The 13,688-nt window shown below is 44.4% G+C and overlaps 1 protein-coding gene across 22 annotated transcripts in view; it reads left to right on the top strand.

Annotated features, from left to right (window-relative positions):
* Positions 1-1,195: 1,195 nt before the first annotated feature.
* The window catches only part of RIMS1 (regulating synaptic membrane exocytosis 1), a 298,538-nt gene continuing 286,045 nt past the window's right edge, over positions 1,196-13,688 (top strand). For all 22 annotated transcript variants that reach the window (XM_061358529.1, XM_061358527.1, XM_061358553.1 and 19 more), the window contains exon 1: positions 1,196-1,668. In XM_061358529.1, coding sequence (XP_061214513.1) covers positions 1,505-1,668 — 164 coding nt within the window. In that variant the 5' untranslated portion in view covers positions 1,196-1,504. The remainder of the gene's footprint in view (positions 1,669-13,688) is intronic.

Here is a 13,688-nt window from a genome sequence, read left to right as displayed (position 1 = left end):
CTGGCAAGTTTGGCAGCAAGAAGCACTGAACACTGCCAGCATAGATTTTTTTTTTCCCTTGGTTCATGCCCATCAGACGATCTCTCTAGAAACTAGAGCTGTTTCCATACTGTGACCTCGGCAGAAGGTCATAGAAGTGACTGAGAGGTCTTACATGTCAGTGTGTGTTAGTGGCACCTCACATTTTATTTGACAGTGCAGTTTTCTCTGTATTTCAGCTTTGCATTTCTAAGTAGCTAAAACGATTTCATTCAGTGACTGGCATGCATTTGGGCAAAGGACCCTTAAGAGCTACAGTCATGAGCTCCTGCTCAGTGGATTACATGCAGATGATCTCCTGTAGAGAAGGGCTGGTGTGTTCATTACCAGCTCCCCAAAAAATCAGGTTGCTCAGAGCTGATAGATCAGAAGTCGGTAGGGAAGCTATGTCTGTCTGGAACTGAAGTTTTGTTTTGTGGTGCACTATCTCCTCAGTTGGCACTGTGGCACGTTTCATGGCTGGTTTTGGTGGGTCAGAGCAGTGAAAATATGGGTCCGCAAGCAGTTAAGAGCACTCGCCATCCCCAAGGAAGCATGGAGGGATCATGGCGTGGGTGCCACTGCCTGAGTGTAAGAGGCAGATGAAGAAGGTGCTGAATGGTGGGACCCCAGAGAAGGGACGCTCGAGTGGTGACAGTGCTTGCCCAAGGCTGCAGCTAGGGCTGATATCCGGGGCTGGGGCTAGCACGGCTCACGCCCTAGGGAGCGGCACAACACCGGTAGCCCAGGGCTCTCCCGGCGCCGCAGGCCGTCCTCAGCACAGCTCCTCGGCAGCTGCCCCCTTCCAGCGGGTAGCTCCTGCCCAGGGCGCAGACGGCAGCCCTGAGGGACTGAGGCGAGCTCCCGGACCCGACCTGCAGCACGGACACCTCGGGGAGGACGAGAGGAGGACGGCGGTGCCGGCGCCGTAACCCTCTGGCCGCGGGACGACCGAGAGGGGCGGCGGGGAGTGGCGTGGCCGGCCGAGTCCCAGGCAGGGGCAGGCAGTGGCGGCGCGCCTCGGACTCCGCCTCACCGGCACCGACCCCCCCATCCCCGTTCTCCTCCCAGCCCCAGGCTCGCAGCAGCGGAGCATTTCGGCGGCGACGGCGGCAGCACCCGCCCTTCCCTGCCGGCCCGCACCGCCCCCCGTTCCCGCACGCAGCCCGCCAGCGGCGACCGGAGCCCTCCGCGCCACGGCACCCCCGCCGCGCACGCCTACCGCCGGGAGGATGGGCTGCGGGCGGCGGAACGGCAGCCCCCGAGCTCCCTGAACCGCGGAAACAAAGGGAGCAAGCAGCAGGAGCCGGGCCGGGGTGGATGCGAGCAACCATGAAAGGCTGGGTCTCCGCCTCCTCCTCCGCTGCTGCTAGAGAGCTGCCGGCTGCTGCTGCTCGGAGGACTACACTGTGAGAAGGGGGCGGAGGAGAGGCTGGCCGGGGCTGCTGTGCGAAGGTAGAAGGTGTAAGGGAGAGGCGGCAAGAAAATGTCTTCTTCGGTGGGGCCCCGCGGCCCTCGCCCGCCTACGGTGCCCCCCCCGATGCAGGAGCTGCCCGACCTGAGCCACCTGACAGAGGAGGAGAGGAACATTATCATGGCAGTGATGGACCGGCAGAAAGAAGAGGAGGAGAAAGAAGAGGCCATGCTCAAGTAAGCAGACGCCAGTCATTCATTCATTCAGGCACTCATTCATGCGCCGATCGCCGGCGGGCGGGAGCGGGCGCTGCCAACAGCCGGAGCCGGCCGCTGCCCAGGGCCGCCCCGCAGAGACCCCTTGCCGTGGCCGGCGCTGCGGGGCCCTGGTCCCGCTCCGCTCCCGACCCATAACTTCCCTCCTCCCCGGTCGTCCTTCCCGACCCCGGGCAGCTCCTCCCGAGGCAGAGCTGCTGGGGGAGCCCGGCACAGCGGGACGCAGCCAGGACGGCGGCCCTGCCTGCCCCGAGGGAGCCGGCGGGCGAAGGGGGCGGGCGGAAACCCCACCATGGGGGGTGAGGGGTGAGGTGGGATTCCTTTGGGGTCCCCAGAATCCCGCCTCTCTCAGGAGGGGCCGCTGGGTGGGGTTTCCCTGCGTGCGGGAGCCTCCGCCGCCGCCGTGCTGCCACCGTCTGGCTCGGCCGCCGCTGCCCGACGCGGGGCTGAGGCGACTGCCCCCGACCGCCGCCCCCCGAGCTGGCCTCCTGGGATCGCAGCGGCCGGGGGGCAGCTCGCTGCGGGTTCAGCGGGGCGTTCGACATGAGGAAATTGGTGCAATTAGTCGCTCCGCTCGTTACAGAGGGGAAGCGTGCGTGCGTGGTGGCGGGACGGAGGGGTAGCGGGTTTGTCCCGCTGCCGGCGGCACGGGAAGGTGTGTGGGGAGGTGCCATGTTTGGAAGCCAGGTCCCCATAGCCTCTCTTGAACCTTTTCTCTCATCTCCCTTCCCATCCTTGCCAAACCGCGCATGTGACCACATTTTCTGGCTTCCTCCGTCAATAGGAGGCTTCAAACGTAACGTTACAGAATTGCCTGCTGCGAGTGATGAGAATAAACAGATTGAAGCTGTGGCCTGTGGAGGAGAATCAGGATTTCTCCTCTCCTGAGTACCCATCAGGCCTGTTTGCCCTGAGGGGGGAACGGTAGGAGAGGTGACAGGGATAGTGCAGACCTCTGGCGTTAACCCACACCCTCCCTGCAACGGCAGGTGTATCCTTACCTCACTATCCCTGGTTGTGTACACCTGTGTTTGGAAGGGATGCTCTAGAGGTCTGATGTGATCTGGGTATCTCCTTTGGCAGCATCGGAAATACCCACTGAAGCAACGCAGGTACCAGCTCTTCCCAGTGGCCTTTCTCTGACCAACGTGGAGAGCAAACCTCTCAGGCTCCTGGCCCTACAGGGAAGCTGGACAGTGTTTTAGTATACTGCTGTCTTTGTTCCTTCCCAGCCATGCTTGGCTCTGAATTTTCAGAGGGGCTACTAGAGGTGATTGCAGCAGTGGGTGCTGAGGCCCAGCTGCTAGCATTGCATATTGCCAAGGGGCTGGTCAGAAGCGTGGTGTTTGCATCTCGGTCCAGGATGAAGAGTTCAGTTTGCTGTTGCTGCTCATTGCGCTTGGGGTGTGGCTGGTTGTGGAGATGGGGTGGCTGAAACATGAAAATGCACTGCATTAGTCAGTGTGGGGGAACGTAAGTGAAGGATCCCTCCTCAGCTTCTGTTCATCAGAAGAAAATTAAATAAAAGAGTACCTCAGAGGCTCTGAACTACATTTATCCTTCTTCCATTCCTTGTCCTCCAGCCCATCTACTTCCCTGTAAATATTAGCTATTATTCCGTGAAGAAGACGACTGGTTCTGTGATGATGTTGTAGAGCAATACTATAAATCTTAACAGTCACTGCAAGAATAAACTTTTATTGGTAGAGATGGTAATTTCTCAGCCCTATTCCTTTTAACGTGGGGTACAGGATAAATTTTCCTCCCTCCCTCCCACCTCCCCTTTTGCATTGGAATTTCTGAATCGTGGACTGATACTTCTTTTTCTGTGAAATTATGGGAATCTTAAGCAGTTTTACTAAATGAATTTAGGGCACTTCAAATAAAAAATTTAGAAGAGGTCAGAATTGTATTTTGTGAATCAAACTTGAAATTACCTCATCTTCAAGATTTGTGATATCCAAAGTTAAAAGTTTATTTCCTTATGAGAGTTCTTTCAAATTGTGAGAATTACAGTCTGGGCTGTCCATTGGTCTGACGAATAGTGACTTTTAAACTAGATTTTTTTCTTTAAATAAAGAGCCAGAAATTGCTAGAAGATGCATTGGGAAACTTACAAACCCATGTAGTCACTTTAGCTACATCGTTGGTTTTCAAAAATTAGGTCACAGCAAAGAGTTTTTTATATGGATTATGATTTGATACTTGCTGAGAGCCATTAGATTTTTCTGAGACCGTTTGCCTTTTCTGTATGCCGAGCACTTACTTCCTCTTTGGGACAAGAGCTAGGTGCATCTTTCCAGAGAATAACTCATTTAAGATTGGATATTGAGATGAAATTTACTCCCATAATTTTGGTTTGTTACAAATACACAGTGGTGTTTTTCAGATGACACGGCTATATTATAGAAGTCGCATATCATCACCATCCCTTCCTGTTATCTTCAGTAAAAGTTTTTCTGATTATTCAAATGTCTCAGCAAATCAGCCACCAGTTTTCGTTTAAAACCACCTGGCAGAGAAATGTTTCTGTCTGTAACACCCACGTGCAAATCTGTAATGTGCTCTGGAAGCGAAGCGGATCAATGCTGCAAGCTAGGCTACCTTCAGTCCTGGGCTGATCAGAGGCTGGATATATGCTGTCTCATGAATCATAAGGGCTAAAAAGGGTGCAGTGTTTCTCTCCTATTCTGGGTGTCCTGTAAGCAATAAGAGTTTCTAAACTAGTACTTGTGATTTTCCTTTCCAGCACTCCTCGTAGCAGAAAACTATAGGAAGAATTATTGGTTAAACTCCTGTGTTCTTCACATGCTGTTCACAAAATTGTGGATGCAAGGGAATTTGAGGTGTTTCTGAGAGTAGACTGTGGATTTCAGGAGAGTGAAGGATATCAGGGTTATCGGTAAAGACGCTGTGTCCCTTTCTTCTGTGTCTGTACATTTGTCTTCCTGAGCCCTGGTTCTGACTGAGCTAAAAGGCTTCTTGTAAAGCCTGCCAGTTCATGCTGACATCAGCGTATACTATGGACAGTGTCATGCTTTCACTGCTTTCACTGGGGAGTGACAAATGCATGCTCTGGTTTGAAACCACATGCTTCTCTCCTTCCAGGAACTTGCCCTGTCTGGCAGTTTGTTGAGTTTCCTTCAGCAATCTGGGGCTAACACAGCACTCACAGGATAAAGGCATGCACCTTGTATTGGCCAGTGTGGCTTTCTTCTAGGTTTACCTGGTCAGCAGCAGAGACCTTGTCCTCCCCTCACGATGTCTGATTTCAAACCACTGTGGGGACAGGAGAAAATTCTGCTGTCCTGTGACCTGTTGAATACCTTGGGGCAATGTGTTGAGGAGTTAGGGCTTTTGTGAAAGTTTATCCTTTTGCTTTTGTTATGAACAGGTGTACCTTGGCATGAGGAGGACTTTAACATTAGCCAATTCCCTGGAAATTTCCTTTACATCCAAAGACCGTTTTTACATTCCTGCTGTAATAGGGGCAGTGTCAGTAGCTACTTCTGAGAGCATATCCGTGCTTTTGTGCAGTGAATTGTAGTCCTGATCTGGTGTATGGGCTCAAATTCACATGACCGCTTTGCTTACCTGGCACTAAGTAGAAACTGAGGCATCTTAAGTGCACTCCCGTGAAATCTTTCCATAATGGTGCATGTGAGAACCTGCGTGTTTCTGTGTGTCTGGGGCATACAGTACCAGAGCATACAAGTGCTGTGGCTGCTCTATTGCTTGCTGTGTCTTACATCTAAGTTTGAGATTCTCAAACTACATAGTCATATGCTTAAGTCCCATGAAAAACCTGATAGTAATACAGTACTTCTGTAAATTGTATTGCTACTCAGTGCTGAACTCAAAAGTGCTGTTGGCACAGTGGTGGCCACTTTCTTAACATGTAGGGGAGAGGCAATGTTATGCTTCCAGCTACCTTAGGTGTAATAGCCTGGCGGTTACGAAGTGATTACCTAAGCCCAGTACACTTACCAACCTGAAGAAATTGTGTCCTGGGCAAGTGCTGTTGTGTTATGACTTGGTGGAAAAAGTCTGGCTCCCCATAGAAAGAATGAAAAATGTATGGACCCAGGAGCCTAACTCACTGACAAGCCCAACAGGAAGAGCTCTCTTTGCAGAGGAGCCATCATCTCATCTCATGCTGTGTGCTTCTGGTTACCCAGGGCTGTTAATGTAGCCTTTTATAAAAGAGTCAGAGAAGTTTAAAATACTGAGAGCTCTGGGAATAGGAAGCAGGTTCTCCTACCTTCCAGCTGAATGGTCAATCTTGGGGCTTCAGAGCTTTGCCTTTTTGTTCCTCTGTGACTGGGAGAGCTTCACTTTCTTTGCCACATCTTTGATGGAGAGGAGTCTGTTGGGTAGGTGGAGCTTTACCATGGCAGACTTGACTCTCTTCCACTTGTTTGCCTGTTTCAAACTTTCATACCAGCTTTTGTGGGTATCTCTGAAGACTGTAGTCTCTAACAACTCCTCTAATTGGAGCCTGGCCTTACAGACCTGAGCTTCTGCTGCTTCTGTATGAATAAATGTTTGCATAGGACACTGGTAGGATGTGCCATGGCCTTCTCTGCAGAACAATCCAGTTGGAGGCATTTTTTCCTCTTTTATGTGATAGATACTTCTGTAGCTGAAAGGGAAGCTCTTGCTCATGAGTGGCTGATGTCTAAACTGACATCCAGATATTGCCCTACAGGTGACTGATGTGACTAGCAGGTTGTGAGGAAGCACGAGAAGGAAGTTTTCAATGAGGCTGAAGAGGAAAAACAAACCATCGTTTGCAAAAGTGGAGCAGGGGGACGGGGACACCATTTTAAAGGAAAATAGTTAAAAAATTTGAAGCGTACATTCAAACACTAGATAGCCTGAAACTACTATATTGTTTGTGAGTGTAAGGTGGCTTGAAGTGAAACAACCTCAGTTAATATTTAGCAAGTTTCAATCATAGACAAATGATATATAAGAACTATATGTACTTACTTGTATGTACTTAAAGTTTGTTCGTGTGCAATTGTGAGCCTTTTCCCATTGGGTCGGGTAAGTACTAAGTACAAACCACAGCAGCTGTGAACACAGTTGCGTTCCAGTTCTGTTCTCTTACAGACTCTCATGGCCCAAGAGGATTATGCACTGGGACAGCCAATGTACTGTTATCCACCCCTTGATGGATCAGTAGCTTATCAAAGAGGGAAAAGCTGTCAATCAACCTTAGACAGATTTTGTCCAGAAGTTAGAAGAAGGTTCCTAGTTACCATGGCAGTCATTTTCTAGGGCAAATTTAAGTAAGGATAAAAGCTCTTACTACCTTTCTGGTGGGATTTAACAGCTTTGTGAAAGAGATTGTTTTCCAAGGGAATAGAATTAGTAGGGAACTTGGGAACACAGGAGGTTCTTCATAGTTTTGTAACTTGAATTGAGTAGCTTCAATAGAAAGACTTGCAGGTGCTTGAAACCTTCCCAGATCTTAAAAGAGTTATTTCAAGATTTTTCCATGGGAGTGGCAGTTAATAATTAGGGACAAGTTGATCCTAACACACTTTGGTTGAATACTTTGTTGAATGTTTTAAATCTTAAGAGAGTGACCAGTATCTAATGTGTTCTTGAATCAGCCTGAATCATTCAGGAAAAGAATTGCTTGTGGTCACTGCTCTCTGCCCCTTTCCTTCTCTTTCCTGTTCAAGGTCCTTACTCAGAGAGGGGGAAAGAGAATTAAACTGTGTGGAAACTGTTGTTGCCTTTTGGCCAATGGGAAATATCAGAAGGAATTTAATAGCATCCAAAGCTTCAAGTTTTCACCACTGTGAGAGGATAGGTGTGGCCATAAAGGTGTCCTGATCAAAGGAGACAGCTGTGGTGACCTCAGAATTAGAAGGAGGTATTTCATGACTTTAGGGGAATTTCAGGGAATCGATAGCGATTTTCAAGCAGGAAGGTGGACTGAGTAGTTCAAGAAGACAGTCAAAATGTATTCACAACTGCACACAGTCATGTGGGAAGGCAATTATGAGACACTCATTGACTGTTCTACAGGGGGGCCATCTCCCCGTGAAGGCAGGAGCAGGAGACTTGTCAGCAGACAATAGCAGATTCATAGGAATTTCCTCAAAAGCTATAGAAAAGCAGGAAGAGATAGGGAATGACAGGCAATAATAAACATCCCTATCATGTTCAAGGCATGGGCTTCAGATCAGCATATGTTGAAATTCTGGAAGGTCTGAAGTGCAAGCTTTTGTCCAGAGCTTTTTTCTGGCCCCAGTTTCAGTGGTTTTATTAAAATGCACAAGGTTCCTGTTCATGTGTCTTCCCATGTGATTATCCACTTGATACAAGAAGCCTCCAAAGCTTCATGCCCAGCTTTGTCTGACAATGTGCCAATACTTTTTGAGAGAGAAGTTCGTGAGTCTACAAATTCATGGGCATTATCTGTGCCCTTCAGAAGGGTGAAGACAAAGACTGGGTGAAAGAACATGATCTCTGGGCGGGAACTTCTTAAAGTACAGAGTTGCTATTAACCCAGATCTTAAAAGGAATTATGCAAGAAGAGACCATCTTCTCTAGATGGGGAAGGTACCTTCCCGTTGATTGTTTTTCTGGAAAATAGCAGAGGGAGAACAGCATTAAGAGAGTTTTGGAATTCTCAGTCTTGCCAGTGCCCTTTTGTTTCTGAAGGCTCATGTGAAGAATTTTTTTGCATCCCTGAATATAGGAAAGCAACTAACAAAGATGTAGTATGCTTCTTCATCAGAAGGTTATTAAGCATTTTAAGACTTGAACTTAATACCTTAGGAAATAGGCTATTTAAAAATATTGAAATACATTTTTAAATATTTAAAAATATTGCTGCACTTGTGTTCGGGCTTGTTGGGATGCAGGCGTTACTGAAGGTGGAAAATGAAAAAATTGAATTTTTATTTTTGGTTACCAATAGTTAGAGCCATTTATATTTTTTAGCCATTTCTACCTTCCCCTTCACTCTACCCAATGATGCCCACTGCATTTGTCTTCTCCCCTGGGCCTGCCAAGTTTAATTAATAGATTCTGGCACACAATCATGTTTTTTTTGGGAAAAGCTTGAGTGCCTACAGTTTAATTCCCAGTGGTGATAAAACATTAAGAAAATCTTATATAATCAGTCCCAAACGCAGAGTGATTTCATTCTGCTTTTTGGAAATACTTGCATATAATTTACAACTACTGGAATGATTTACACCTGATCAGAGCTGTGTGTATTACTCCAGTCAGATCCATATATAGAATCTGTAATGATGCACCTAGCTTATTAGATCTCTGCATCTGTCAAGAGTTACAATTGTTTTAGCCCTTCTTTTATATTTCACAGATATGGTAAAATATTATGCAGTGTTTATGGTGTTGCCTAATTTTGGAATCTAGGCAGTAAATGTTAGTCAGGGTTATTTTTGGTTTTCACAACAAACAGCAAAAAAGAATACCACTAATCAGTTTGCTTTAAGAGTTACTTAGGTAAGATAATTTACACAACACAATAAGATAGCATCGTAATTCTTTGTACTTGTAACTGAAGTAATCATTCTCAAAATTTGATTGCATGTCAGATATGTATGTCCAGAGAGAGTTTTAAATGAGAAAGCCATGTTCCAAATATATTTTCTGGCACTCTTACAGAGGCAAGAAAAGCTAGTTGCAATTTTCAGAATAATGACACACACAAAACCATTCACACACTTGCCACTTCAGAGGCATGAAGAGGCATGGCATGATGAATAGCTGTTTCCAGACAGTTCTAGATTGAATTAGAACATCTATTTCAGCAGTCATTTCAGAGTTTGTTCACATCAGGTGTGTCTTATTTTCAGTGTCAGGACTTTGTGCACTTTGCATGTTTTTAATATGATTGAACGTAAGGGAGAAGCATGCCTGTCTGTGTATGGGTTGGGTTTTTCTTTTAGATATCTATAATAAAAATAGGCAGTCTTTGAAATCTGTTTTTTTCTTAGGTTTGCCTTTCCTATATCAAGCCCTCTTGGAGTCCATAAGATAAGTGTATGCACTGAGAGCTGCTTTTTGAGCAGGGGTGAACCTAGCAGATAGAGCTAAACTTTTTCATGGTGGCAGTGGTGGCTCTAGCAAATTAACTGTTTGAAATTTTGAGGATCTGGGGTGTAACCAAAGAATATTTTTTGCTGTATTTTGGGCTTTAGATAAACACCAAATTCTAGTTAGAATGGTGATTTAAATGTCTGGCATAAAAATACAGTTATTTACTTTAAGGTCCTTAATTGAGAGTCATTTTTTTTAAAACCTTCATTATGTAAAATTTATTAGGACATTGCTCATGAATGGAGCACAGCCCAACCATGCTGTTTAAGTATTATTATATTGTGGAGAAAAAGTCTGCTACTCTTCTAGCAAGAAACAGAGCGCTCTGTTTGTTCTGAAAATTGCTAGTGGAAGTCTTCACATGCTTGAATGACCTAAGTATGAAGTGTCTTCTCAAGTGTTTCTCTTGGTTACCAATACTGTGTACTCTGAATTGGTCAAACAAAGAAATTATGTACCCAAAAGGCTGTCTACATCTTACACCAGCAGGTCTAATAAAAGATACTACAATTTTTTAACCTTGTTTTGCCTATGAGCCTTGCAAGCGTTACAGTTTCGTAGCTGCTACAGTTGAAGATTTTGTCTACATTTTTGTAAAATAAATCATAATTCTAAACTCTTTGAATATACTGTGAATACTTCGAAATGATATAAATGAACTAAGATTTTGTAATGTTTATATTGATGCATCATTCTTTTTCCAGATATTTACCTAAAGTCATATACTATACAAACAATCCAAAGGCTTAACTATGGGTTATTTGCATTAGTATGTATTACTCATGTGGAAGTATTCTACAGATCAAATGATCAGTAACAGGACTTCTGAGAGAAATGGCAAAGGAGAGTTTATGTAACAAAAGGCCGTTTTGGAACTGGATGATTGAATATGTTTAGTTGTGTTTTGAGCCATGATTTGTTGTTAGTATAACTGTTTTCTTTTGATGATTTTATTGGTCTTGGAAAAGGCATGAACCAGAGTAGCTGAGCTTTCTAATATTGTTTCTTTACACAATTTCTATACCTTTTGCATGTAAGAAAGCAGTCAGTGTAATTTTTCATTTCTATTCATTATTCTCTAGGTATTTAATTAGCCTTTCATATGAATTTATTTTCAAAATAAAGTCATTGCACTTTTGCAGTATTAACTTCAGAATCACTTTGACATTTGACATCAAGAGACTAAATTTTGTACTGATTAAATCAAATGGCATGGATGTAGATGAAAACATAATGCGAAAGCTTGAGTGGTAAAAGGACATGAACAATCTATGAGTATTTTAGTTACTTTAGGTGATCAGTCTCCTTGGTACTATTATTTATTGCAAAAATTTTGACACTGCAATAATTGCATGACAGACTTCAGCTATACAGTTTAATGTTCTGCTGCCTGTGTGTTTTTAGCTGTGGATGTAGAACAGGAAGGCAGCTGGTTGATGGAGTGCATGGTGTGTGAGCCTAGGCAGTTGAGAAGAAAGGACAGAATTTATGAGAACTCTAGATCATTCCACTTTAACTCTATTGATTTTGGCCCTGGATGCCACCTGCAGAGTATCAGGGTAATGGGCTTGCACTTTATGGATGAGAATTAGAAGAGATTTTGTATATGTGTATGTGCTTGTGCCCAAGAATATGGAACCAGGCTGTATGGAAATATGTACAAGTTGTTTTATGGACTTTAATTGCAACATTATGTTGCTTAGCATCACTTAAAATATGCAGAGTGCATTGGTGAAATTTGATCAGGAGCTGAAAACTGGAAGCAGTTTTGCCTGCAGTCATATCATGGAGACAGATGACAGAGTTGAACAGGTTGCAGCCTTGGACCAGCAAAATACGGAATTGTTGTGATCCCTTGCCTCTCCTGAGTTTGGTTAATTTTGGTGAATCTCTGCCTCGGAGCAAGTGTCACTGGAAGCACATGTGTTAACTGGAATAAGGCTGAAGTGTTGTTGAGTCTGTTTAGATGGGAGATGCCCCTGTAAGTTTTGTATTTCACAGAAAGAAGCACGTTTTTCTCAAATCCATTCAGTAACTGCTCAGTTACGCCCCTAGCTTTACTCAGAAAATAAACTTCAGAAAAGTGAAACCAAGGCACGGCTACCTATATGTCTGTAACCCCTCGTCCGCCCTTCTGTCCCCCCCAGTTCAAAAGTATATCTGTATATTTTTTTTAAATTCCTTTGTGTTCTGTATACCCCTAATTTCCTGCAGTCTTAATTGTCTATTTTGTTTTCCTTCATTTTCTTCAAAAAGCTGTTTTCCAGTATATTTACAGAAAGGAACCGTATTCATTCAGAGGTGGAGATTGCAGATTTATATAAATCGATTCTGATAGTGTATATGTAAAAAATGTGTAAATTCTTTTGAGATTAAATGCACAGTACATTTTTCTTATATCTTAGAGCAAAATTTGATATTGATTTTTTTAATGAGAAATCTATTCTAAGAATATAGAACCTCACTAACGTGATTCTTTTATTTTGTGGGTTTAGATGATTTGATATTGATTGTAGTTGTTAAATTTAAAAGCTCTCACATTTATAAGCAAAATCTCTTCGTAATTTAGTTTGCAAATTTTTTTGTAAAACTACATTAGCCTAAAGCTAATGTACTCCCTCAAAGAATGTCTTCTTCAAACATTTATAGCACTCACTGTAAAATAACTTTCAGCAGGCTCTGGACAGGACTGACCCGTTCTGGGCATCAGTAGTTAATCTACAGCTTTGTTCACGTGTAACATCCCTTTTTCTGGTGGAGATGTTTTAAGTTCTAGGCTTGTCCGTGTTAAAAGGTCCATGTGAAAAAGGACCTAGGGAATTGTAGTTGCATGGCAGATGAGACAGTGCTCTCTCTTTTATCAAGCCAAGGTGATCTGATTCTTTCTTTCCTGGTATTTATCCTGTATGGGATCAGAAGTAGAAAAGGTGAGGTTTCTATGAGGTAAAGTAAACTTAGTGAAGTTAATAATATGAGGGAAGAATCTTGAGGAGAACGGCATCAACAGTAGTACTTCTTATTATGGAGGGGCTTTGTCCTCTTATTTGTTACAGGATTTGCAGTTTGACAATGCTTTCAGCAACCTCCTTGCAGAATTTATGGTCAGTATGCTTTTTTCTGTCTCCATTTAAGTGTTTGCCATATTTCTCTGAAATCAAGACCTTGTCAGGGTGATTCATGGTTTCTGTCACCTTTCATTGGATCACTGCAACATATTGCACATGGGATATGTACATGTACCCTTGAAGACTGTCCTGTTGATCTCATACTGTGCCTTTTTACTTTTCCCTCTGCTTCCTATTGCACGTATTTCATCTTAAAGCAGAGCTTTCCTTCCCCTCTACTGATAGAAGAATGGTCAACCGAGACCACCGAGGAAAGCATTTAGAGAAGACAGGGAACTTCTGTGTGTAGATCTTAGCTGAGGGACCCTAAATTTGAGAGCTTTCTGTGAATGCCAGAGTTTGATAAACTTTCTGCGAGGGCAGCTCTCTCCTTATGTGAAAGTTGCAGAGGTGTAAATGAACAAATCTTCCTGGCAGTTTACTCAATGGTGTAAAATACTAGGTGTTAAATTTTGAAGACAGGCCCTTGCATGTCTGGCATTAATAAATAAACCAAGAAAATCAATAAGTGACTTCGGCAATTGCCACCCTTTTGACTCCTTTGTCAGAGGCCAAGAAGTGAATGAAGAAGAAAATTAAAAGTGTTTTCCCTGAAGGAAAAGGAAAAGTAGATTTTACTCCAGGCTAAAGCTGAGGGCACCGAGAGTGCAGGACAGCTATTTTTTTTTGCTCTGTTACTGTGGTGGGCTGACCCTGGCTGGATGGCGGGTGCCCACCAAAGCTGCTCTATCACTGCCCTTCTCAGCTGGATCGAGAGAGAAAATG

Source organism: Neopsephotus bourkii, unplaced genomic scaffold (genome assembly GCF_033783945.1).
Source record: "Neopsephotus bourkii isolate Nb327-2 ecotype Australia unplaced genomic scaffold, CSIRO-AGI_Nbou_v1 NB_947, whole genome shotgun sequence".
Lineage (NCBI taxonomy): Eukaryota > Metazoa > Chordata > Aves > Psittaciformes > Psittacidae > Neopsephotus > Neopsephotus bourkii.
The sequence above is the reverse complement of the archived record's forward strand: the minus strand, read 5'-3'. Positions and strand labels throughout refer to the sequence as shown.